Raw genomic sequence first — 26,051 nt, forward strand, 5'->3', positions numbered from 1 at the left:
CCGGGTCTCACCGGACGCGGGCTTAGCCCTGCGCTGCTCCGCACAGCTTGGGTCTCCCGCGGGGTGGGGTTGTGATGGAAAGGGGCTTGGAATTCCTGAATTAGAACAGAAAGTGCCTGGGGGAGTTCCACTTCGGAGCTTAGCATCTAGTTGAGACCTCCTGAAAAAAACCGGTGTGTGGCCTGGCGGTCAGCAGTGGTCGGAATTCACAGGCCGCTTTACTTATATCGTGGGTTTTATGGAATGGATTTCTCACTCCCTCCCTTCGTTGCCTTGTTTGGGTTTGTCACCTGGACCTCAGCCGCTAATGAAGCTTTTTTCCTTGAGCCTCTCAATTCTTTGCCATTCGTGCTTCGACTAGTACTTTCAATTTTTTATTTATTTTCTTTTATTTTTAGACGGAGTCTCGTTCTGTCGCCCAGGATGGAGTGCAGTGGCGCCATCTCGGCTCACTGCAACCTCCGCCTCCCGGGTTCAAGCGATTCTCTTGCCTCAGCTTCCTGAGTAGCTGGGATTACAGGCGCGCGTCACCATGCCCGGCTAATTTTTGTATTTTTTTTTAGTAGAGATGGGGGTTTCACCTTATTGGTCAGGATGATCTCAAACTCCTGACCTCGTGATCCGCCCGCCTCGGCCTCCCAAAGTGCTGGGATTATAGGCGTGAGCCACCGCGCGTGGCCTGTTTGTTTTTTTTTGGTTGTTTTGTTTTGTTTTGTTTTGTTTTTGAGATGGAGTCTGGCTCTGTCGCCCAGGCTGGAGTGCAGTGGTCCGATCTCGGCTCACTGCAACCTCCGCCTCCCCGGTTCAAGCGATTCTCCTGCCTCAGCCTCCCCAGGAGCTGGGATTACAGGTGCCCGCCACCACGCCCAGCTAATTTTTGTATGGGGTTTCACCATGTTGGCCAGGCCGGTCTCGAACTCCTGACCTCAAATGATCCGCCCGCCTCGGCCTCCCACAGTGCTGGGATTACAGGTGTGAACCATCGCCCTACTAGTACTTTGTACAAAGTAAAGGTAGATCATCTGATGTTAAATTTAAAACTCCTCTTTGACCACCCACAGTTAGCCTTAAATCCGTAGGTGGGTGTCTGTGGCCTCTCAGTCTGGCCCTGACCCTCTAAATCTCATTTTGTAAATCTCTTACGCACCTGACTCCTGGCCACGTGGAAAGATTGTGGCTGCCCTCTTTCATATCTCAGTACTTAGTTCCTGCTGTTCCTTCTGCTTGGAAGTTCTTGACACTGCTCTGCCAAGCGAACTTCTCTTTGAAGACTGAGCTTAATTGTCCCTCTGAAAATCAATGTATCCAGCTTCCTGTGCCAAGTTAGTCACTTCTTCCTGTGTGTCCCTGAAGTTTTTTACCCCCCTCTATTACCAGGGGCACTGATACAGCTCAATAAAAGATCAATAAAAGGTTACTGAGCTCCTAACATATACCATGCACTGTGCTTAGCGCCAGGCTTACAGAGATGAGTAGGACGGAGAGTTCCTGACCCTTAAGGAACTCAAGTCCTAAGGAAAACACATGTAATTGAGTCTTCTATGGTTACAGTGAAAGGGTCATCAAGAAATCCTTCCTGGCTTCCTTCCTCCTCTCACTGCACTCACACCATCTTACATCCTGATGCCTCCAAATCTTTAGCTCCAAACTCTTCTCCCTCATCTTCCAGACTTCTCTGTTTCAGTTCAATTTAGTAAAGCATTTATTGAGCACTTACATTGTGCTGCGTAATGCTAATTCCTGATGTGAAAGAGTTTACGTTTTCGTGCAGTTAACATAGGATAGTTAGAATCACCTGAGGAACATTGTCAAAACACTTGCCTAAGCCCCATCTCTGGAAATTCTGATCCTGTAGCAAGGCTCTGAAAGTTCAAGGGTGAATAAGAATTCCTATCTCTACTAAAAAAAATATATATATACAAAAATTAGCTGGGTATGGTGGCATGTTCCTGTAATCCCAGCTACTTGGGAGGCTGAGGCAGGAGAATCACTTGAACCTGGGAGGCGGAGGTTGCAGTGAGCCGAGATTGCACCATTGCATTCCAGCCTGAGTGACAGAGTGAGACTCGTCTCCAAAAAAACAAAAACAAAACAAAAAGAATTCCTGTCCTCAGGGAATCTAAGGCTAATGGAGGGAGATAGACTTTGATTTTAACTATTATATACAACATGAATTGTAAGTACCATGTTGGAAGTCTGAATATGGTACACAGTAGACATTAAGGAAAAGGAGGTCACTTCTGTATGAAGTCAGGAGGAAGTCCCTTTTGGGCAGTTTTTTTTTTTTTTTTTTTTTGAGATGGAGTTTTGCTCTTATTGTCCAGGCTGGAGTGCAGTGGCGCGGTCTCCCAGGTTCAAGTGATTCTCCTGGCTCAGCCTCCCAGTAGCTGGAATTACAGGCACCCACCACCACACCTGGCTAATTTTTTTTATTTTTAGTAGAGACAGGGTTTCACCATGTTGGCCAAGCTGGTCTTGAAGTCCTGACCTCAGGCGATCCACCCGCCTCGGCCACCCAAAGTGCTGGGATTACAGACGTGAGCCACTGCGCCTGGCCTGCACAGAGTCTTCAGAGCTAAGTTGATATTTGGATGGGAGGCCATCCTAGATAGAATAGTGGCTTGAGAGAGAAGCGTGAGAGGTAAACAGGAGAGAGATTCATGAAAGACTTTGTATCGTAGGCACTGGAGGTCACTGAAACTTTAGTTTTGTATAGTAATGCATGCTAATAGTAAAGAATTCAAATAGTACCAAAGGGAAAGACAAATATTTCTCCTATCCTAGATCCCCTAGTTCTCAGAGACCATCACTATGAAGTTTCTTATGTATCCATTGAAGTGTTTTAAGCAGGATTGTTATATGCCTAAATCAGGTAACCATATTGAGGCTAGATTGAACAAGACTGGAGGCAGCTGCATTCATGCCTGTAATCCCAGCACTTTGGGAGCCCAGGTGGGTGGATCGCTTGAGCCCAGGAGTTAAAGACCAGCCCGGGCAACATGGCAAAACCTTGTCTCTACAAAAAACACAAAAATTAGCAGGGTGTGATGATGTACCCTATAGTCCCAGCTATTTGGGAGGCTGAGGTGGGAAAGTCGCTTGAGCCTGGGAGGTTGAGGCTGCCGGGAGCTGTGATTGCACCACTGCACTCCAGACTGGGTGACAAAGCAAGACCCTCTTTCAAAAAAGAAAAAAAGTCTGGAGGCAGAGAAAGAGGATAGGAAGAGGTTGAGTAACCTAAGCAAGAGCTACTCAGGAACTGAACTAAGGCAGTAGCAATTGGGATAGAAGGATAGACAGCAACTGATAGAAGAACTTAAGGAAGTTAAGTGAGATGGAGCTAAGGTGACTCCTAGGTTTCTTTTTTTTTTTGAGACAGAGTTTCGCTCTTGTTGCCCAGGCTGGAGTGCAATGGTGCGATCTCAGCTCACTGCAACCTCCACCTCAAGCGATTCTCCTGCCTCAGCTTCCTGAGTAGCTGGGATTACAGGCATGCACCACTACACCCAGCTAATTTTGTATTTTTAGTAGAGACAGGGTTTCTCCATGTTGGTCAGGCTAGTCTTGAACTCCCGACCTCAGGTGATCCACCCGCCTCGGCCTCCCAAAGTGCTGGGATTACAGGCATGAGCCACCACATCCAGCCTCTTTTTTTTTTTTTTTTTTTTGACGTGGAGTTTCACTCTTGTTTCCCAGGCTGGAATGCAATGGTGCGATCTCGGCTCACCGCAACCTCCGCCTCCTGGGTTCAAACAATTCTGCCTCAGCCTCCCAAGTAGCTGGGATTACAGGCATGCACCACCACACCCAACTAATTTTGTATTTTTAGTAGAGATGGGGTTTCTCCATGTTGGTCAGGCTGGTCTCGAACTCCCAACCTCAGGTGATCCGCCCACCTCGGCCTCCCAAAGTGCTGGGATTACAGGCATGAGCCACTGCGCCTGGCCCTAGGTTTCTTTTAATAAGGTGAAACTCTTAGCCTTCTTCACTGAGGAGATAGTGTCAGTCCTTGAGAGAGCCAAAGTGGAGACAGACTTGGGAAGATGAGTTCAGCTTTAGACCTATTGAGTGTAAGGTATCTTTGAGACATAAAGGTAGAGAATGCTATTCAGTTAGTCAGTTTAACATATGAGATTGTCAACTCAATAGCTCAGAGGGGCCAGAAATACAGATTTGCTGGCTTCTGGCTTGGATGGTAGTTGAAGTGCATGGGAGAGGGTGAGTTTGCCCAATCAGGCCGTGTACAGTGAGAAGGGAAGAAGGCTAAAGATGCAGGCCTAAGGAAAATCAGCACTTAAGTAGGAGGAGGAACAGCCAATAAGAAGTCAAAGGGGAAAGTTTTGTTTTATGTTGGATTTTTTCCCCCCTTAAGATGAGCTAGGACAGGTGTGGGGGCACATGCCTGTAATCCCAGCACTTTGGGAGGCTGCGGTCAGAGGATAGCTTGAGCCTGGGGGCTTGAGGCTGCAGTGAGCCGAGATCGCACCACTGCACATCACTACACTTTTGAGATACTGCCTCAAAAGAAAAAAACAGATGGAATAGCCTTGAGCAACTCATAATATATGGGGATGGGGCTAGTATAAAGGGAAGGTTGGAAATAAGGAGTAACCAACTAAGGGACAGGAAGTGATTAATGAGGATCACAGAGTACTTAGATTAGAAGCAAAGAACTAAGGGTGGGTGTTTGAAATATGTATGTTTTTAGGCTTGGGTGGAGAGAGTTGAGAGAGTTCATGTCTGATAACCTCAATTATTCCTAACAGGAAGGAAGCAGATAAACCAGGTGGGAGGCAAGGAAGCAGTAGAGTGAAGGGGCTTGAGGATAATGATGAAAGTTAGGAATAGTGGTTCTTTGGGAAGAGACAATGAAGGGGACCAAGAATACAGAAATGAGGCTGGGCACGGTGGCTCATGTCTGTAATCCCAGCATTTTGGGAGGCCGAGGCAGGCGGATCACAAGGTCAGGTGTTCCAGACCAGCCTGGCCAACATGGTGAAACCATGTCTCTACTAAAAATACAAAAATTAGCCAAGCGTGGTGGCGGGCACCTGTAATCCCAGCTACTTGGGAGGCTGAGGCAAGAGAATCGCTTGAACCCAGGAGGCAGAGTTGCAGTGAGCCGAGATCGCGCCACTGCACTCCAGCCTGGATGACAGAGCAAGACTCTGTCTCAAAAAAAAAAAAAAGAGAATACCAAAATGATTTGCTGGACCAGGCTGAAGGCCCTGCTCAGGTTGCAGGCTATACATGTTATCGGGGGAACCAGCCCCCAATATTTCAATGTAGGTTCTTTTCTATTTTCCCTAAGTGTCAGCTGGTCTCATAAATAAAGAGAAAGACTACAAAGAGAAGAATTTTACAGCTAGGCCTCTGTGGGTGCCATCACATATTGGTAGGACCATGATGGCGACTTGAGCCACAAAACCAGCAAGTTTTTATTAGGGATTTTAGAAGGGGAGGGGGTTACGAATAGGGAGTGGATCACAGAGATCACATGCTTCAAAGGGCAATAAAAGATCACAAGGCAAAAGGGCAGAGCAGGATCACAAGGCAAGGGCGAAATTAGAATTACTGATGAGGGTCCATGTCCCGCTGGGCACACATTGTCTTGATAAACATCTTAACAGGAAACAGGGTTTGAGAGCAGAAAACCAGTCTGACTAGAATTCACCAGGCTGGAATTTCCCAATCCTAGTAAGCCTGAGGGCACTGCAGGAGACCAGGGCATATTTCATCCCTTGTCTCAACCGCATAAGACAGATACTCCCAGAGCAGTCGTCTATAGGCCTACCCCTGGGAATGCATTCCTTCCCCAGGGTTATCAATTATTAATATTCCTTGCTGGGAAAAGAATTCAGTGATATTTCTCCTACTCACACGTCTGTTTATAGGCTCCCTGCAAGAAGAAAACTATGGCTCTATTCTGCCCGACCCCCCAGGCAGTCAGACCTTATGGTATCTTTCCTTGTTCCCTGAAAATTGCTGTTGTTCTGTTCTTTTTCAGGGTGCCCTGATTTCATATTGTTCAAACACACATGTTTTACAAACAATTTGTACAGTTAATGCAGTGATCACAGGGTCCTGAGATGACATACATCGTCAGTTTATGAAGATGACGGGATTAAGAGATTAAAGACAGGCATAGGAAATTATAAGAGTATTGATTGGGGAAGTGATAAATGTCCATGAAATCTTCATAATTTATGTTCACAGATTGCAGTAAAGACAGGCGTAATAAATTATAAAAGTATTAATTTGGGGAACTAATAAATGTCCATGAAATCTTCACAATTTATGTTCTTCTGCTGTGGCTTCAGCCGGTCTCTCCGTTCGGGGTCCCTGACTTCCTGCAACATCATCTATCTTCTATCACTATACAGGGTCGTTTGGTTTTCTCCAGCACATCTGGGCCTAGATTTGAATTGACGTCTAGGAAGCAGATGGTTGCATTGATCTGAGGTTATGTATGGTCTTTTGCAGGGTGAGTGCACTGAAAGGAAAAGAGATAGAGGCCACACGGGAAAATGGCCAAACTGATGTATATAGTGATACAGTAGTAGAATATGTGTGACCCTGGTTTGATCATTTTGTTTTCTAGCTCAGAAATCTTCAGTGGCTCCCTGGCTTAGGTTCTAAATCTTTGAACTGATGGACAAAGATGAGGTTTTTCCCATAAAGCTGGTTCCAGCTGCTTTTCCATTGCTTTCCTGTTGGACTCATCTATTCATAATGGCTCCCTCTTTGGTTTTGCACTGGCAGTTCTCTGCTTAAATGCCCATCCTATTCCCAGCTGCCTTAATCCTATGCAGCTTTCAGAGGCCCAGTTCTAATCATGCTTCCTCAGACAAAACCTCCTTGACCACTTTAACCTGAAAAGAGTACTAGTTTTTTAGTTTTTTTCAGTATCACGTATTTAGAGCTTGTACTGCCTTATCTTTTACATTGTTTGTTCTATATTTGTGGATTTTATTTCTGCAACTACATTTCTTTTTCTTTTTTTTTTTTTTTTGAGATGGAGTCTCACTCTGTCGCCCAGGCTGGAGTGCAGTGGCACGATCTCAACTCACTGTAACCTCCACCTCCCTGGTTCAAGTGATTCTCCTGCCTCAGCCTCCCGAGGAGCTGGGATTACAGGCACCCGCCACCACACCCGACTAATTTTTTGTTAGTTTTAGTAGAGACGGGGTTTCATCATGTTGGCCAGACTAGTCTTGAACTCCTGACTTTGTGATCCACCCACCTTGGCTTCCCAAAGTGCTGGGATTACAGGCGTGAGCCACCGCGCCTGGCCTCTGCAACTACATTTCTTAAATTTCTTTAGCACTACCATTGCACCTGCACGCTATCTTTTGCCAGGAAGGTTCTCCCTAAGCATTTAGTAACTGACTATAGAATCTGACAGATGGAGAGGAAATTAATATTTGCGGGGGGGAGGGGTTCTGTTTGTTTTGTTTGTTTGTCTTTTGAGACAGGGTCTCACTCTGTTACTCAGGCTGGAATGCAGTGGCACGATTTCAGCTCGTTGCAACTTCAACCTCCTGGGCTCAAGTGATCCTCCTGCCTTAGCCTCCTGGGTAGCTGGGACTAAAGGTGTATATCAGCATGCCCGGCTGATTTTTGTATTTTATTTTTTGTAGAGACTGGGCTTCGCTATGTTGCCCAGGCTGGTCTCAAACTCCTGGACTCAAGTGATCCTCCCACCTCAACCTCCCAAAGTATTAGTATTACAGGCGTGAGCCACCATGTCCAGCCAGGGATTCTTACTTTGTGCTCAGCACTGGGTAGAGTGCTTAATATCACTGCTTCTCAAACTGTCTTGGTAAAGGACCAGGTAGATTTTTCCCTCAAGCTGTTGCAGATCAGTAGTGTTCTAAAAGCACTTCTGTAAAGTAAAATTACTAGAAAAATAACATTTAAAAAGACATAAAGAATACAGGCTTTTTATTATTATCATTATTAGATTCAACAAACATTGGCTGGGGGCAGTGGCTCATGCCTGTAATCCCAGCACTTTGGGAGGCCGAGGTGGGTGGATCACTTGAGGCCAGGAGTTCAGCAGCCTAGGCAACATGGCGAAACCCCATCTCAACTACAAAACACAAAAAAATTAGCCTGGCATGGTGGCACAGGCCTGTAATCCCAGCTACTTGGGAGGCTGAGGCACGATAATAGTTTGAGCCCGGGAGGCAGAGGTTACAGTGAGCCAAGATCACACCACTGCAGTCCAGCCTGGGTGACAGAGGGAGACCCTGTCTCAAAACAAAACTGTAAACTGCCTGTCAAATTGCCCTAAGATGTTCTAAGTGCTAATGCTTTCTTTCTGTACTTACCTTGATGCAGACTGCTAATAGTTTGTGGATTGGCAGTGGTCTGAAGACCAAGGTTTGAGTAGCATTGCTTTACATTATCTCATTTACACTTCCCTAATATCTTGTGAGGGTGGGTATTATTATTATTTCCTCAGTATACTGATAAGGAAAGAGATTTAGTTAAGCCACCTGCTCAAGTTCACCAATTTAGTACCAGACAGAATTGGAATTTAAGTGCTAGATGCCATTTTGTTCGTACTACTGGGTCTCAAAGAGGATCCTTGGAGCAGAGTTGGTTTGGGGCAGGTAGAGTGTTTTGTTTCGTCTTCAAAAAGTAAGTTAATTTGGTCGGGTGCAGTGGCTCATGCCTGTTATCCCAGCACTTTGGGAGGCCGAGGTGGGCAGATCATGAGGTCAGGAGTTCGAGACCAGCCTGGCCAATATGGTGAAACCCCATCTCTACTAAAAATACAAAAATTAGCTGGGCATGGTGGCGCACGCCTGTAGTCCCAGCTACTTGGGAGGCTGAGGCAGAAGAGTTGCTTGAATCCAGGAGGTGGCGGTTGCAGTGAGCTGAGATCGTGCCACTGCACTCCAGCCTGGGCGACAGAGCAAGACTCTGTCTCAAAAAAAAAAAAAAAAAGGTTAATTTGAATTGCAAATACATTTAATATTTTATCTGTTGTTTTCTTTTGGTTCTTGCATTTTAATGCCTCCAAGTATTGATTTCAGATGCATATTGCTTCATCTGAACTGCTTGATACTTAGTTGAGTAGGAAAAGTAACTAACATCCCTTTTAAATGTCCAGATCCACTGGCTCTGTGGTGTTTGACAAAGTTCTCACCTGGTCTATGATGAAATGTGAAAATAAAGTCAATGTAATGAATTTTTTCATGAAGTCATATTTATTAAATTTAAAGGACAGTATTTTATCCTGAGATTTTTGTCTATAGTTTTTTTGGTGTTAAAATGGTAGAAACAGAATGCGTATAGTAATTGTGTGGAGTGTTGTTTATAACGGCTGTTTGAGATATAATTCATATACTGTAAAATTCACCCTTTTAAAGTGTACAATTCAGGCTAGGTGTGGTGGTTCACACCTGTAATCTCAGCACTTTGGGAGGCCAAGGCAGGAGGATTGCTTGAGGCCAGTCAGGAGTTTGAGACCAGTGTGGGCAACATAGGGAGGTACCAGCTCTATACAAATTTTAAAAATTAGCCAGGTGTGGTATTGAATGCCTGTGGTCCCGGCTACTTGGGAGGCTGAGGTGGGAGGATTGCTTGGGCCAAGGAGTTGAGGCTATAGCGAGTCATGATTGATCTGTACTCCAGCCTGGGCTGGTCAACAGAGTGAGACCCTGTCTCAAAAGAAAAAAAAAAAAAAAAACCCTGTACAATTCTGTGATTTTTAGTATATTCAGAGAGTTGTACAACCATTTCTGCCCACCTCAGCCTCCTAAAGTGCTGGGATTACAGGCGTGAGCCACTGTGCCCATATCAGCCTATTGCATTTGCCTATTCTGGACATTTCATATAAATTCCATCATACAATATATGACCTTTTGTGTTTGGCTTCTTTTTTTTTTTTTTTTTGAGATGGAGTTTTCACTCTTGTTGCCCAGGCTGGAGTGCAGTGGCACGATTTGGGCTCACTGCTACCTCCACCTCCAGGGCTTAAGCGATTCTCCTGCCTCAGCCTCCTGAGTAGCTGGGATTACAGACTCCCGCCACCATGCCCAGCTAATTTTTTTGTATTTTTAGTAGAGACGGGGTTTCACCATGTTGGCCAGGCTGGTCTCAACTCCTGACCTCAGGGTGATCTGCCCACCTTGGCCTCCAAAAGTGCTGGGATTACAGGTGTGAGCCACTGCACCCGGCTGTGTTTGGCTTCTTTCACTGAACATGTTTTCAAGTTTCATCTACTTCATGGCATGTATCAGTCAGTATTCCATTCCTTTTTTTTTTTTTTTTTTTGAGACAGAGCCTTGCTCTGTCATCTAGGCTGGAATGCAGTGGCGCAATATCAGCCCATTGCAGCCTCCACCTCCCAGGCTCAAGTAATTCTCCCACCTCAGCTTCTCTAGTAGCTGGGACCACAAGCCCACACCACCACACTCGGATAATTTTGTTTTTTAAATTTTTTGTAGAGACGAGGTCTCACTATATTGCCCAAACTGGTCTTAAACTCCTGGGCTCAAGTGATCCTCCCGCCTTGGCCTCCCAAAGTACTGGGATTTCAGGCGTGAGCCACTGAGCCTGGCTGCGCCCTTTTTAAATATAGACTTTTAAATTTGAGTTAGCATAGTTAGGAGGAAGGAGGATCACTTGAAGTCAGGAGTTCCAGAGCAGCCTGGGCAACATGGTGAAACCCTGTCTCTACCAGAAATACCAAAAAATTAGCTGGGCAAGCCAGGCACGGTGGCTCACGCCTGTAATCCCTGCACTTTGTGAGGCCAAGACGGGCAGATCACCAGAGGTCGGGAGTTTGAGACCAGCCTGACCAACATGGAGAAACCTCGTTTCTACTAAAAATACAAAATTAGCTGGGTATGGTGGTGCATGCCTGTAATCCCAGCTACTTGGGATGCTGAGGCAGGAGAATCGCTTGAACCCGGGAGGGAGGTGGAGGTTGCAGTGAGCCGAGATCGTGCCACTGCACCCCAGGCTGGGTGACAGAGCGAAACTCCGTCTCAGAAAAAAAAAAAATGTTTATCAAGCCCAGTATTAACACTCTCGGAGCGAGAGAGCAGACTGACCTCTGCAAAATGAGATCAGCGTTAGTTTGGTGTAGTTTGGGTCTTTTTATGTGTTTTTTTTGGCTGCCTAATCTCTAGTCAGTGTCTGCCTTTTTGATTGATGGGTGTGTTGCTTAGTGCTTGCAACTTGATCCTGCGGGCCATGGGGTCCTTGCTTGCTTCTCTTAGCTTACTTTTTGTTTTGGTCTGCTTAACTTCTGCCTTTTATCTTGCTTCTTGCTCACCTACCCCTTCACCTTGCTTCTGCTCTCATATTCTTACTCATTCTGCCCTTTATCCAACTTTAAATTGCCTTTACTATTATCCTGCCTCATTTTCCGTATTCTGCTTCCTCAGTTACAGTGAGTCGTGATTGTACCACTGCACTCCTGGGTGCTAGCCTGGGTGCCTGAGTGAGACCCTGTCTCAAAAAAAAAAAAAGCTATAAAATCATTTTGCAAACTCGAGTGTACTAGGAAAAGGTATTACTATTTTTGGTTTTGTACAAATGATTTCCTTTCTTTTATGAATTATTTTCTTCGGTTATATTTTCCGAAATGAGTTTACTGTTTCAAAGGGTATGACCCAGGATAATCTGTTGATTCAAAATTCGGCAAGTATTTATTGCATGCTGGGCGCGGTGGCTCAAGCATGTAATCCCAGCACTTTGGGAGGCCGAGGTGTGTGGATCACCTGAGGTCAGGAGTTCAAGACCCATCTGGCCAATATGGTAAAACCCCGTCTCTACTAAAAATACAAAATTAGCCTGGTATGGTGGCATGCACCTGTAATTCTAGCTACTTGGGAGGCTGAGGCAAAGAATCACTTAAACGTGGGAGGCACAGGTTGCAGTGAGCCGAGATCACGCCACTACACTCCAGCCTGGGCAACAGAGTGTGAGACTCTGTCTCAAAAAAAAAAAAAAAATTGCATGCTCGCTATATGCCAAGCTCTATTCTAGGCACTGGAGAATGCAGCAATGAGCAAAACAAAATGAAGCCCTGCAGCATGGAGCTTTCCTTTTGTTGGACTGGTTTATGATTTTTACTATATAAATCAATGATTTCTAAATGCTAGAAGAACACTAATATATGATGACATTTCCATCCGTCTGAAGTGAAATGAGAAAAATAAGGATAATGTATTCTTACTGAATTCTGACCACTGTTCGGTGTTCTAAATTCCTTTCTGAGGAGCCTGGAGAGAGCCATGTCTGCAGCCCATCCATCTTGCTAAACAGGTCACTTGGACCCAGTATGTTATGGCTTGCTCTCATAACTTGACTCTGGCATAGCATCAATCACACTATGGTTAGCAGACTTCCTTAACTAAGTTACACTAATATTAAACATTCCTTTTTACTGACTCCAACTCTTTATTTTTATTTATTTCTATTTATTTTTTGAGATGGAGTCTTGCTCTGTGGCCCAGGCTGGAGTGTGGTGGCGTGATCTCGGCCTACTGCAACCTCTGCCTCCCGGGTTAAAGTGATTCTCCTGCCTCAGCCTCCCAAGTAGCTGGGACTACAGGTGCACACCACCACACCCAGCTAATTTTTGTATTTTTAGTAGAGACAGTGTTTCATCATGTTGGTCAGGCTGGTCTTGAACTCCTGACCTAAGGTGATCCACACACCTCGGCCTCCCAAAGTGCTGAGATAACAGGCATGAGCTACCACGCCCAGCCAAGACTTCTTAAATTAGTGTTTTCTTGGACTGCAGTTACTCATTGGCTAAGAATAAGTCTCTTTAAATATTTGTCAGAGTTTGGTTTTTCCATAGACAGTATGGAGTTTTTCATAGTGATTATGGATTTTAAAGGACATAGCTGAGATTATATCATATACTGTATACTTTTTCGGAGTGTTAAACAAGCTGTTTCTTTTTTTTTTTTTTTTAGACGGAGTCTCGCTCAGTCGCCCAGGCTGGAGTGCAGTGGCGCGACCTCGGCTCACTGCAAGCTCCGCCTCTCGGGTTCACTCCATTCTCCTGCCTCAGCCTCCTGAGTAGCTGGGATTACAGGCGCCTGCCATCGCGCCCGGCTAATTTTTTGTATTTTTGGTAGAGAGGGGGTTTCACCGTGTTAGCCAGGATTGTCTCGATCTCCTGACCTCATGATCCGCCCGCCTCAGCCTCCCAAAGTGCTGGGATTACAGGCATGAGCCACCGCGCCCGGCCAACGCCCAGCTAATGTTTGTATTTTTAGTAGAAGATGGGGTTTCACCATGTTGGCCAAGTTGGTCTCGAACTCCTGACCTTAGGTGATCTGCCTGCCTTGGCCTTCCAAAGTGCTGGGATGCCACCACACCTGGCCTACAAAAATTTTTTAAAAGGCCAGGCATGATGGCACATGCCCAGAGTCATAGCTACTCAGGAGACTGAGGCAGGAGGACTGCTTGAGCCCAGGAATTTGAGGTTACAATGAGCTGTGATCATGCCACTGTACTCCAGCCTGGGCAACAGAGTGAAACCCTGTTTCTCTTTTTTCTTTTTTTTAAAGGAAGATGATTCTTTGGGAGATAGTGATAGGGAATGTACCAGTTTCTATTCACTCCATTTCCTCACCTGTTCTGTTAGATGCTGATTTCTACTGAAATTACCAAGGTTTAAGAGTAACTTTGGAGAGGAGAGTGAAGGACCTTTCTCTACACATTCGCAGTGTCTCAGAAGCCTCAGGGCTCCTGAGATGTATTAGATCCTTGGTGGAATCACTGTATGGCCAGAGCTCGGTTTTTTTAATTCCTGTGGTACATCAGAGCTGTGTCTGCATGGAAGAGCCACAGAAGGTGGAGGGTGACAGGGTTGAGCAATTTATTTTTTCCAGAGACTCTGTAGACCAGGCTGGAGTGTAGTGGTGCAATCACAGCTCACTGCAACCTCGAACGCCTAGGCGCAAGTAGTCCTCTCGTCTCAGCCAGCCTCCTGAGTAGGTAGGACTACAGGTGTGTGCCACAACGCTTGGCTTTTTGTACAGATGGGGTCTCACATTGTTGCCCAGGCTAATCTTGAACACTGGGGCAAATGATCATCATGTCTTGGCCTCCTAAAATGCTGAGATTATAGGCATGAGCCACTGTGCCCAGCCAGGGTCTAACAATTTTATTTATTTATTTATTTTGAGACAGAGTCTCGCTCTGTTGCCCAGGCCAGAGTGCAGCGGCATGATCTTGGCTCACCACAACCTCTGCCTCCTGGGTTCAAGCCACTCTCCTGCCTCAGCCTTCCGAGTAGCTGGGATTATAGGCATGCGCCACCACGCCCGGCTAATTTTGTATTTTTAGTAGGGACAGGGTTTCTCCATGTTGGTCAGGCTGGTCTCGAACTCCCAACCTCAGGTGATCTGCCCGCCTTGGCCTCCCAAAGTGCTGGGATTACAGACGTGAGCCACCACGCCTGGCCAGGGCAGGCGCTTAATTCATAGGCTGGAGCCTCTTTGGTTTTGATCAGGTAGAAGCCATTATTTAAAACTTTCTCTGGGACTGAGAGCAGAACTTTTGGTTGTGACAAAAGTCAAACATTTGAGGATCTTGTTCAGAATATTCTGAGCATTAGGGCCTCGTCCTGTTCCTGTCTTCTTTTCATGGAGAGGAACTTAGATTTTTTATCTTTCTCTATCTCTCCAGGCCTCATCATTTCTGTCTCCTGTTTCTCCACTTCCTTCTCTGTTGGTTGGTCCACTGATATATGGACTTGCACATGATGAACTGTGAACTTCTAGCCACATGTAGTGCCCTTGGGTACTTGGAGGGAGACACTTACCATAAGGAACCAGATTGCTTAGGTGAGTACCTTTTTGATGAAACAGGAAAAAAATTGGCTTGAATTAAGGAGGTCTGTTGAATTCCTCAAACCATGGGTGTGAAAAGATGTGGGTCTGGATGGAGCTTCTTCCAAGGTTCCACATGCATGTTTTGTTCTGTCTCTGAAGAGAGTGTGAAGGATCTGATCCGCTATTTGAGGCATGAGGATGAGACACGAGATGTGCGGCAGCAGCTGGGGGCAGCCCAGATCCTACAGAGCGACCTTCTGCCCATCCTCACCCAGCACCACCAGGACAAGCCTCTCTTTGATGCTGTTATCAGGTTGCCTCCCTAGCTTTTAAACTTTTGCCACCTGCCAGGCTTTGGTGTTTGAGCTGATAGGTTTGGCGTTTGAGCTGGTAAGGAAACTTAACAACTTCTCCCTCCTTCATTGTCTCCCAGACTGATGGTGAACTTGACACAACCAGCCTTGCTCTGTTTTGGCAATCTGCCTAAGGAGCCCAGCTTTCGGCACCATTTTTTGCAGGTGCTAACTTATTTGCAGGCCTACAAAGAGGTGAGGATTTCCTTTGGAGTCCCTGGGGCGGAATATGGGGCAGTGGTGAAGAAGTGGATGACTGCTACTGAAGATCAGGTTCCCTATTTCACAGGCCTTTGCCAGTGAGAAGGCTTTTGGAGTCCTCAGTGAAACCTTGTATGAGCTGCTGCAGCTGGTGAGTGAGTCTTCACCTTACAGGATGCCATGGGACAGCATTTTGCACCTTCTCCAGGCAGAGGAGGAGATGCTGAGATATGGTCCCAGTCCTTGGGGATGTGGTAGTCCGATCCATAGTCTCTGGCTGCCTCAGTACTGTTTGAACTCTTTCTTTTTAATCCTGCTTCTCTTCTATGCCTGGGTCTTCCAGCCAGAGTACATACTGCCTGCCTTCCACAGGGAGTCTCTTCCTCTTACTCTCTTCTGGTTAGGGCTGGGAGGAACGGCAGGAGGAAGACAACTTGCTGATTGAACGGATCCTACTGCTGGTCAGAAATATTCTCCATGTCCCAGCTGACCTTGATCAGGAGAAGGTGAGGGTCTTGGGTGTTCTGTGTTCTTGTGCATGGTTAGGTTGAGGTGCCTTTTTTTTTTTTTTTTGAGACGGAGTCTCTCTCTGTCGCCAGGCTGGAGTGCAGTGGTGTGATCTCGGCTCACTGCAAGCTCCGTCTCCTGGGTTCACGCCATTCTCCTGCCTCAGCCTCTGCCTCCTGAGTAGCTGGGACTACAGGTTCCCGCCACCATGCCTGGCTAATTTTTTTTTTTTGTATTTTTAGTAGAGACAGGGTTTCACCATGTTAGCCAGGATGGCCTCGATCTCCTGACCTTGTGATCCACCCGCTTTGGCCTCCCAAAGTGCTGGGATTACAGGCGTGAGCCACCGCGCCCAGCCAAGCTGCCCTTTTCGGGCTATTCTGTCCTCTGACAAGTCTGGGAGAGGAGGCTTGGTCAAAGAATGAGTTGGAGAGCTTCAAGGCAGGGCAGTGGGATTGAATGAGCTCCCTTTCTACCCTCACCACTCACTGCTTAGAAGATTGATGATGACGCCAGTGCCCATGACCAGCTCCTCTGGGCGATTCACCTCAGCGGCCTGGATGACCTGCTCCTCTTTCTGGCCAGCTCGTCTGCTGAGGAGCAATGGAGCCTACATGTGCTAGAGATTGTCTCCCTTATGTTTCGTGACCAGGTGAGACCCCGGCCTATTGTCCGAGTCCCCTCCGCCCATGTACTTTTCTGCTGTACAGCCAGAATTGCTCTTGTGATAACGGCTGCATTATTTGGGGAAGGCAGGCGACAGCAGGAGTAGCCATGTCTTGAGTACAGTAGTACCCCCTTATTCATGGTTTTCGTTCCTTGATTTCAGTTACTCACAGTCAACCATGGTCTGAAAATATTAAGTGGAAAATTTCAGAAATAAACATTTTAGAAGTTTTAAACCTGTACATTGTTCTGAGTAGTGTGATGAAATCTTTTGTCCCTGTTTGTCCTAAACAAGATGTGAATCATCCCTCTGCCCAGCATATCCACACTGTATACCTGCCTGTTAGTCACGTACTAGCCATCTTGGTTATCAAATTGAAAAAACATAATAGAATATGTGTGTGTGCGTATATATATATGTATACATGTTCTGTTTTCTGATAACGTATATATATAGCACATATATACATTCTGTAAAACATAGAACGTACATGTTCTATGTATATGTGTATACGCATACAAATATATATATATATGAATATATACATATATATATTTCAGCACTGTCTGCAGTTTCAGGCATCCAGTGGGTGTCTTAGAACATTTCCCCCTCAGATAAGGGAGAACGACAGCACAATGCCCCATTAATGGGGTTCTATTTTGTTCACTCTTTGCATCCCCAGTAGGCGTGAACTCAGGATAAGGAATGACTGTCCTCCTGATTCTTCCCTCTTTGTTCCAATCTAGAACCCCGAGCAGCTGGCGGGAGTAGGGCAGGGACGCTTAGCTCAGGAGCGGAGTGCAGATTTTGCAGAACTGGAGGTGTTGCGCCAGCGAGAGATGGCAGAAAAGAAGACTCGAGCCCTCCAGCGAGGCAACAGGTGAGTGACAGAGAGGCAGGTTCTTTTTCCTACATCATGGAATGCTGAGGGCATAGAAGGCAAATTCTAAGGTGGGGTGATTGAACAACATTTTAGTGTTTTTTTTTTTTTTTTTTTTGAGACAGAATTTTGCTCTTGTCGCCCAGGCTGGAGGGCACTGGCACGATCTCTGCTCACTGCAACCTCCGTCTCCTGGGTTCAAGCGATTCTCCTGCCTCAGCCTCCTCAGTAGCTGGGACTACAGGCGCATGCCACCATGCCAGGCTAATTTTTGTATTTTTAGTAGAGACAGGGTTTCACCATGTTGGCCAGGCTGGTCTCAAACTCCCGACCTCAGGTGATCCGCCTGCCTCAGCCTCCCAAAGTGCTGGGATTATAGGCGTGAGCCACTGTGCCCGACCAACATTTTGTAGTTTTAACTTGCTCCAATGTGCCGATGATAGAGAATGGAGATAAAGTTTCCAGAGAACTGAAAAATCACCTTGGACCTTTTTGTTTCTGCAGGCATTCTCGATTTGGGGGCTCCTATATTGTCCAGGGGTTGAAATCCATTGGGGAGAGGGACCTCATCTTTCACAAAGGCCTTCACAACGTGAGTATTCTTACATCTGGAGTGGGAACATAGTGGAGTTGCATAGCTTAAGCAGGGTAATCATCTTAAGAGTTCTTGGCTGTGCCTGGTGGCTCACACTTGTGGTCCCAGCACTTTGGGAGGCTGAGGCAGGAGGATTGCTTGAGCCCAGAAGTTCAAGATCAGACTGGGCAACATGGCAAGACCCTGTCTCTAAAAAAAAAATTAAAGTAAAGGTTGGGTGCAATGGCTCATGCCTGTAATCTTAACACTTTGAGAAGCTAAGGAAGGAGGATTGCTTGAGCCCAGGAGTTCGAGACCAGCCTGGGCAACATGGCAAAACCCTGTCCCTACAACAAGTGAAAAATACTAACTGAGCATGGTGGCACCCGCCTGTGGTCCTGACTACTCAGGAGGCTGAGGTGGGAGGATTCCTTGAGCCCAGGAGTTCAAGGCTCCAGTGTGCTATGATTGCATCATTATACTCCAGCCTGGGTGACAGAGCAAGTTCTTGTCTCAAAACAAAAACAAAAATTAGTTTCTTCTGAGAAAATTGACGAGAGCTGCAAGGGGAAGGTGGTATTTAGGAGTAATTCTGATCCCCCAACCGACACACCCAGCTACGAAACTACAGTTCAGATTTGGGAAAGCAGCCGAAAAAGGTGCCTAAACGTCGCCAGGCCGCCCGAGAGCTGTCCATTCAGCGCCGTTCTGCCCTCAATGTGAGGCTCTTCCTCAGAGACTTCTGCTCTGAGTTCCTGGAGAACTGTTACAACCGGCTCATGGGATCAGTAAAGGTGAGAACCTGTGAAGGATATGGAGATAATCAGGAATGGAATAGACAGGTGATGATGCAGCTGTTGGTGGGTAAGAAGTGGGGAGGAGCTCGGGGAGGCTGCCCCTGGAATGTGGACTCGTAGGTGGGAAGGATATACAGTTAGGATGTCCCTGAGAGATAGTGAAAATGCCAGGAGCGAGTGGGCTCCTGGCATGACAAAAGAGGCTCTGGAAAAATTGCCTCAGAGGGAGAGGAAAGGGAGAACAGGAGAGAGTTGGAAATTGTGGATCCTAGAGTATTATAGCGGTGTCCCGGCGTGGTGGCTCACACCTGTAATCCCAGCGCTTTGAGAGGCTGAGGCAGTGGATCACTTGAGGTCAGGAGTTCAAGACCAACCTGGCCAATATGGTGAAACCGTATCTCTACTAAAAAAAAAATACAAAAAAAAAAAATTAGCCGGCATGGTGATGTGCATTTGTAGTCCCAGTTACTCGGGAGCCTGAGGCAGGATAATCACTTGAACCTGGGAGGCAGAGGTTGCAGTGAGCCGAGATCAGACCAGTGCACTCCAGCCTCATCATGACAGCGCAAGACTGTCAAAAAAAAAAAGACCAGGCGCAGTGGCTCACGCCTGTAATACCAGCACTTTGGGAGTCCAAGGCAGGTGGATCACCTGAGATCGGGAGTTTGAGACCAGCCTGCAACATGGTGAAACCCCATCTCTACTGAAAATACAAAAAATTAACTGGGTGTGGTGGCGGGCACCTATAATCCCAGCTACCCAGGAGGCTGAGGCAGGAGAATCGCTTGAACCCAGGAGGTGGAAGTTGCGGTGAGCCGAGATCATGCCATTGCACTCCAGCCTGGGCAATAGAGTGAGACTCCGCCTCAAAAAAAAAAAATTATGACAGTGGTGTCCAGCATCCATTCCATCATCATAGGACAGGAAGGAAGAAGTTGGAAGCCCTGAAGTCATGGTGATCTTTTTTTTTCTTTTTTAAATGTCAGGATCACCTGCTTCGGGAGAAAGCTCAGCAGCATGATGAGACCTATTATATGTGGGCCTTGGCTTTCTTCATGGCCTTCAACCGAGCTGCCTCCTTCCGACCAGGCCTGGTTTCTGAGACCCTCAGTGTCCGTACCTTCCACTTCATTGAGCAGAACCTCACCAACTACTATGAGATGATGCTGACTGACCGCAAGGAAGCTGCCTCCTGGGCACGCCGGTGAGTGGGATGGTTACTGGAGATAGAGTGAGCTAGGGATCTGAATGCTTGAATTCTGGCTGGTGCTTTTTTCCTGATTCAGGGTTCAGGTGATCAGTCTGGGGAGCAAGGACTGGCTGGGAAATTTAGTTTGGGTGGCACATTTTTTTTTTTTTGGCTGTGGGAAGTTGCTGTTTCCATGGGCCATTGCCCTAAGTTGTCCTCCATTTCACCGTTTCCCGTCAACTCTCAGGATGCACTTGGCTCTGAAGGCCTATCAGGAGCTGCTGGCAACAGTGAATGAGATGGACATATCTCCAGATGAGGCTGTGAGGGAGAGCAGCCGCATCATCAAGAGTGAGGCCCTGGCCTGGTCCCCGATCCCAGCCTGTCCCATCTCGTGATGAGAATCTCATTCTTCCCAGTCCCAGCTTCATCCATCTCTCCTTTTCAAGCTTTCCAGAATAGCCCTTCCATCCCTTTCTCTTCCCCATTCCTAGACAATATTTTCTATGTGATGGAGTACCGAGAACTATTCCTGGCACTTTTTCGAAAGTTTGATGAGAGATGCCAGCCCCGCTCTTTCCTTCGTGACCTGGTGGAGACCACCCACCTCTTCCTCAAAATGTTGGAGCGATTCTGTCGGAGCCGTGGGAACCTGGTGGTGCAGGTACTGGGCAGCCCCACAATGTAGAAAGAGCTGTAAGGGAGAGTCAAGGAAGGGGGGCTCTTTCTTCTCACAGTTTGTACAGCTTAAGTTCATCTGTTAAACGTGCTCTGAACTACGACAGCAAGAGGTTTGTGGGTGTTGGCCAGTGTGAGTCTACTACAGTTTCCTTCTCCCATTAGAATAATCTCTGATCTGCCATAAATATTTTAGTTCAGTCAGGAAACATTTATTGAACACCTACCACATGCCAAGTACAAAAACCCTGGGGATTCATAATTTTAGAGTCTAATAATTATGCTATAGCATTTTCTGGTTATACCTTGAAAGCATTGTGGTGAGGTGGAAAGAGCCTTAAATTGCGGCCAGGCATGGTGGCGCACACCTGTAATCCCCGCGCTTGAGGAGGCCAAGGTGGGCAGATTACTTGAGGTCAGGGGTTCAAGACCAGCCTGGCCAACATGGTGAAACCCCGTCTCTACTAAAAATACAAAAATTAGCCAGGCGTGTTGATGCACACCTGTAATCCCAGCTACTCAGAAGGCTGAGACAGAATCGCTTGAATCCAGGAGGTGGAGATTGCAGTGAGCCAAGATCATGTCACTGCACTCCAGCCTGGGTGACACAGTGAGACTCTGTCTCAACAGCAACACAAAAAGAGCCTTAAATTGAACTTTAGAAAGTCTGGAATCTAGTCCTGTATTGGTTATTATTGGAATAAGCTCAAGCTGGTCGTGTCGGTCTCCAGATCCATAAAGTTGGGATTGTGACAGTTGTCCATGAACCCAAAGTAGAATCAGTGAAAAGCCTAGGACAGGCTGGGCACAGTGGCTCATGCCTGTAATCCCAGCACTTTGGGAGGCCACAGTGGGTGGATCATTTGAGGCCAGGAGTTTGAGACCAGCCTGGGCAACATGACAAAACTCCTTCTCTACTAAAAATACAAAAATTAGCTGGGTGTGATGGCACGCACCTGTAGTCCCAGCTATTTGGGAAGCTGAGGAACGAGAATTGCTTGAACCCATGAGGCAGAGGTTGCAGTAGGCCAAGATCATGCCACTGCACTCCAGTCTGGGCCACAGAGCAAGACTCTGTCTCAAAAAAAAAAAACAAAAAACAAAAACGATTCACCAGCATGGTGGCACATACCTGTAGTCCCAGCTGCTCAGGAGGCTGAGGCACGAGGATCACTGGAACTTAGGAGTTTGAGGATGCAGTGAGCTGTGATTGAGACATTGCACTCCAGTCTGGGCGAGACCAAGACCCTATCTCTGAAAAATAAAATTATTGGTTCACATTAAAATAAAAAAAACCCTGGGACAAAATGCAAACTCCAAGGAATTTGTATCCTGGAAACACAGAGACTTTGCTTTGTATAAACAGATTTTGGGCCAGGCGCGGTGGCTCATGCCTGTAATCCCGGCACTTTGGGAGGCTGAGGCGGGCAGATCACTTGAGGTCAGGAGTTCACGACCAGCCTGGCCAACATGGTGAAACCCTGTCTCTACTAAAAATACAAAAATTAGCCAGGCATGGTCATGCGCACCTGTAATCCCAGCTTCTTGGGAGGCTGAAGTGGGAGAATCACTTGAACCCGGGAGGCGGAGGTTGCAGTGAGCCAAGATCATGCCATTGCACTCCAGCCTGGGCAACAGAGCAAGACTCCGTCTCAAAAAACAAACGAACAAAAATTAGCCTGGTGTGGTGGCACACACCTGTAATCCCAGCTACTTGGGAGGCTGAGGCAGGAGAATCGCTTGAACCCAGGTGGCAGAGGTTGCAGTGAGCCGAGATCACGCCATTGCACTCCAGCCTGGGCAACAAGAGTGAAATTCTGTCTTAAAAAAAAAAAAAAAAGATTTTGTACCAGAACCTTCCTATAACTCTAGTTGCTACAGCTTAAAATTCTGTCATAACTGGACTTGAAAGATGCAGTAGTACCAACGAGACTTTGCTAAAGGGTATTTTTGCACTCAGAGCTCTGTGGTATTATCTGTAATACTAGGTACTATCATTTATTGAGCATTTACTGTGTGTCAGACACTGTGCTGACGTTTTCATGTAATCCTCACAGTAGCACATGTGCCCAAAGTGGTTAAGCAACTTGTCCAAAGTCTTGTTAGTAATACTAGTTCAATACTCAAATCCAGATCTGCTGGACTCCATGCTCCTAAGATTTGGTGTGTTTGATTGTAAGTTCTTTAATGGAGCATGACCTTCAGGGGCCTCTCAGTTCATCCTGTTTGACTTTTGAGCACCCACACCAAAGACTGGTTCACAGCCCTGACTTGGGAGAAGCAGGATTTGGGTATTGACTCACTCTCCTGCTTTTCTTTTTTTTTAATTATTTATTTATTTATTTATTTTTTTAAGCAGGGTCTCGCTCTGTTACCTAAGCTGGAGTGCAGTGGCTCAATCTCAGCTCACTGCAACCTCTCCTTCCCGTGCCCAAGTGATTCTTCTGCCTCAGCCTCCCAAGTAGCTGGGACTACAGGTACACACCACCATGCCTGGCTAATTTTTGTATTTTTTGTAGACACAGGGTCTCGCTGTGTTGCCCAGGCTGGTCTTGAACTCCTGACCTCAAGCGATCCACCTGCCTAGGCTTCCCAAAGTGTTGGGACTACAGGTGTGAGCCACTGCGCCTGGCTGTCCCACTTTTCAGGAGAAAAAATTAGAGGCTTTATTTACATAGTGCTTTGCATTTTATGAAGCTTTTCCATGTGTCTTATTTGATCCTCATAGCATCTGCTTATTCTATAGACCTCTTGAGATAGCACTGCTTTTGGCAAACCTCTGAACTCAGGAAATGGGTCAGGAGTTTTGCCATGGCATCTTATGCTCACTCACATTATAGCTCTTATCCACACTCTAGTGTAATTACCTTTCTACTTCCTGTCTCCACCACTAGAGTAAAAGCTCCTCAAAGGGAAGGAAATATGCTGTTCACTATTGCTTTCTATTACCGATGGATAGCAGATAATGGGCACTCTGCGAATGTCCAGTTAATTAGTTTTGTAATAGAAAAGACACTGATGGGGAAAAGGCCTCTTTAGCTCTCTTGACATCCTAATACAATTCTTTCCCCACAGAACAAACAAAAGAAGAGAAGGAAGAAGAAGAAGAAGGTCCTAGACCAGGCCATTGTTTCTGGTAATGTCCCATCTAGCCCAGAAGAAGTGGAGGCTGTGTGGCCAGCCCTGGCTGAGCAGCTACAGTGCTGTGCCCAGGTAGGTGGTTACAGAAACCCTGTCTTTTTTGAGAATAGTGCTCAGGGTATACAATCTGGGTTTTCCACTCCCTCCGCTCCCATAGCTTTATCCATCTCTAGAATTCTGAGCTCAGCATGGACTCCGTGGTTCCCTTTGATGCGGCCTCAGAGGTGCCAGTGGAGGAGCAGCGGGCAGAAGCTATGGTACGGATCCAAGACTGTCTCCTGGCTGGCCAGGCCCCACAGGCCCTGACTCTCCTGAGGTCTGCTCGGTAAGAACCCTGCCTGCTCATCCTCTTGGGCTTTGGGGGAAGGAGGAGGCCATCACTGCGGTACAGTGTTCTCAGTCTTCAAAAGAGAGTCATCTCATCAAGGCTCTGGGACTGTATACCAACTGACTCCTGGGGCGTTTTGATTGGTTTGTTGGGTTTTTTTGTTTCTGAAAAACATTAAAAAAGCATAGTTAATTGAGAAAAAAATAAAGCAAATCCTCACTTGACATCATCAATAAGTCCTTGGTAATTGCAGCTTTGAGTAAAATGACCTACAGCATGTTTCTTATAACGTTAAGAGAAAAAAAACTGGTTTTGTTATACATTGTTTCACTTAAAGTGGCAGTATCCAAGAACCTATTGAAGACATTAAGGGTGGACTTAACTTTAATTCTAGTAGCCAAAGATATGCATCATTAACATTTTGATGAGTAACCATCCAGAGGTTTTTTTGCTCTGTTACATGTAAAAATATCGTATATACTTTGTTTTACAAAAATGAAATACTGTACATGCTGATTTATAGTAATTTTTCACTTCTCAGTATATTATGAGCATGATTTCTCATCAGATATATTTCTGTAAGTGTTAATGGCTTTAAAACACCATTGTGTGAATATGTACATTTGTTCAACCAGGTGTCAAACATTTAGATTGTTTGCATTTTGTTCTTACCTGGTTTTTATTGAATTGTGGCTTATGAGGAAAATTTTCCCTGGAGTCTTTGTTTCATTTGAGGTAACAGTTTGCATTCTGTTTCTGGCCAACAAAAGAAATAAGTCTAAATTCCTTCTTCTACTTCGAATTATAAATTTAAAGCCAGATTTCCCCTGGGTAAAGCCTTTTTTCTATCTGTGCTCCAGGGAGGTGTGGCCTGAAGGAGATGTGTTTGGCTCTCAAGACATTTTTCCAGAGGAAGAGATCCAGTTGCTGAAACAAATCCTCTCTGCTCCACTTCCCCGTGAGTCTCCACCCTTCACATCTGTCTCCTTCCAGCTCTTTTCTAGCACCAACATAACAGAGACTCAGTAATCCTCCCTCTGTCTATAGGGCAGCAGGGCCCAGAGGAACGTGGGGCAGAGGAAGAAGAAGAGGAGGAGGAGGAGGAAGAGGAGGAGTTGCAAGTGGTCCAGGTGTCGGAGAAAGAATTTAATTTTCTGGACTACCTGAAACGGTGCGGGCTGAGAGGCCTGAGTTGGTCCTAGAATGGCAATTGTGCGGCTGTAAGGATGAGCTATGTCTTCCTTATGCTGACATCCTCTCCCTCCTTGTTTTGGTGCAGCTTTGCATGTTCAACTGTCGTTCGAGCCTATGTGCTGCTACTAAGGAGCTACCAGCAGAATAGTGCTCACACTAACCATTGCATTGTGAAGATGCTGCACCGGCTGGCCCATGACCTCAAAATGGAAGCCCTACTTTTTCAGCTGTCAGTCTTCTGCCTCTTCAATCGTCTGCTTAGTGACCCTGCTGCTGGAGCCTACAAAGTGAGGGGATAACAAGGAATGGGGTTCTGGAAGGGTATGGGAACCCTCAGGTAAATAAATAATCTTCAGGAGATAGAAGGTGCTGAGAGGTGTCAAGGGCTGGAAGATGGGAAAACAATGAGAAAGTAGACAGGCAGGTTGAGGGAGCTGCATGGAGAAGGACAGAAGAGAGTGAGTGAGGAGGGGGCAGCTGGGAACAGCTATAGAGAAAATACCTAGAGGGCCAGGTTCGGGTCTGCATTGGACCAGAGAGGCCTCATAGTAACCTCCTTCTCCTACAGGAGCTAGTGACTTTTGCCAAATACATCCTGGGCAAATTTTTTGCACTGGCTGCAGTCAACCAAAAAGCCTTTGTGGAGCTGTTGTTCTGGAAGAACACAGCTGTGGTTCGAGAGATGACTGAGGGCTACGGCTCCCTGGATGACAGGTGAGCTTGAAG

At 46.4% G+C, this 26,051-nt stretch overlaps 1 protein-coding gene across 2 annotated transcripts in view; it reads left to right on the forward strand.

Annotated features, from left to right (window-relative positions):
- The window catches only part of TIMELESS (timeless circadian regulator), a 32,073-nt gene that overhangs the window by 342 nt on the left and 5,680 nt on the right, over window positions 1-26,051 (forward strand). Inside the window, exons 2-19 of one of the 2 annotated variants that reach the window (XM_003824910.4) lie at window positions 14,671-14,828; window positions 14,976-15,129; window positions 15,250-15,364; window positions 15,459-15,521; window positions 15,775-15,876; window positions 16,374-16,529; window positions 17,291-17,424; window positions 17,929-18,016; window positions 18,616-18,792; window positions 19,782-19,999; window positions 20,232-20,335; window positions 20,479-20,648; window positions 23,738-23,875; window positions 23,977-24,128; window positions 24,992-25,089; window positions 25,179-25,302; window positions 25,411-25,612; window positions 25,894-26,039. In XM_003824910.4, the coding sequence (XP_003824958.3) occupies window positions 14,732-14,828; window positions 14,976-15,129; window positions 15,250-15,364; window positions 15,459-15,521; window positions 15,775-15,876; window positions 16,374-16,529; window positions 17,291-17,424; window positions 17,929-18,016; window positions 18,616-18,792; window positions 19,782-19,999; window positions 20,232-20,335; window positions 20,479-20,648; window positions 23,738-23,875; window positions 23,977-24,128; window positions 24,992-25,089; window positions 25,179-25,302; window positions 25,411-25,612; window positions 25,894-26,039 (2,438 nt within the window). In that variant the 5' untranslated portion in view covers window positions 14,671-14,731. The remainder of the gene's footprint in view (window positions 1-14,670; window positions 14,829-14,975; window positions 15,130-15,249; window positions 15,365-15,458; window positions 15,522-15,774; window positions 15,877-16,373; window positions 16,530-17,290; window positions 17,425-17,928; window positions 18,017-18,615; window positions 18,793-19,781; window positions 20,000-20,231; window positions 20,336-20,478; window positions 20,649-23,737; window positions 23,876-23,976; window positions 24,129-24,991; window positions 25,090-25,178; window positions 25,303-25,410; window positions 25,613-25,893; window positions 26,040-26,051) is intronic. The other variant, XM_024931209.3, reaches the window with a different exon arrangement.

Source organism: Pan paniscus, chromosome 10 (genome assembly GCF_029289425.2).
Source record: "Pan paniscus chromosome 10, NHGRI_mPanPan1-v2.0_pri, whole genome shotgun sequence".
Classification (NCBI taxonomy): Eukaryota; Metazoa; Chordata; class Mammalia; order Primates; family Hominidae; genus Pan; species Pan paniscus.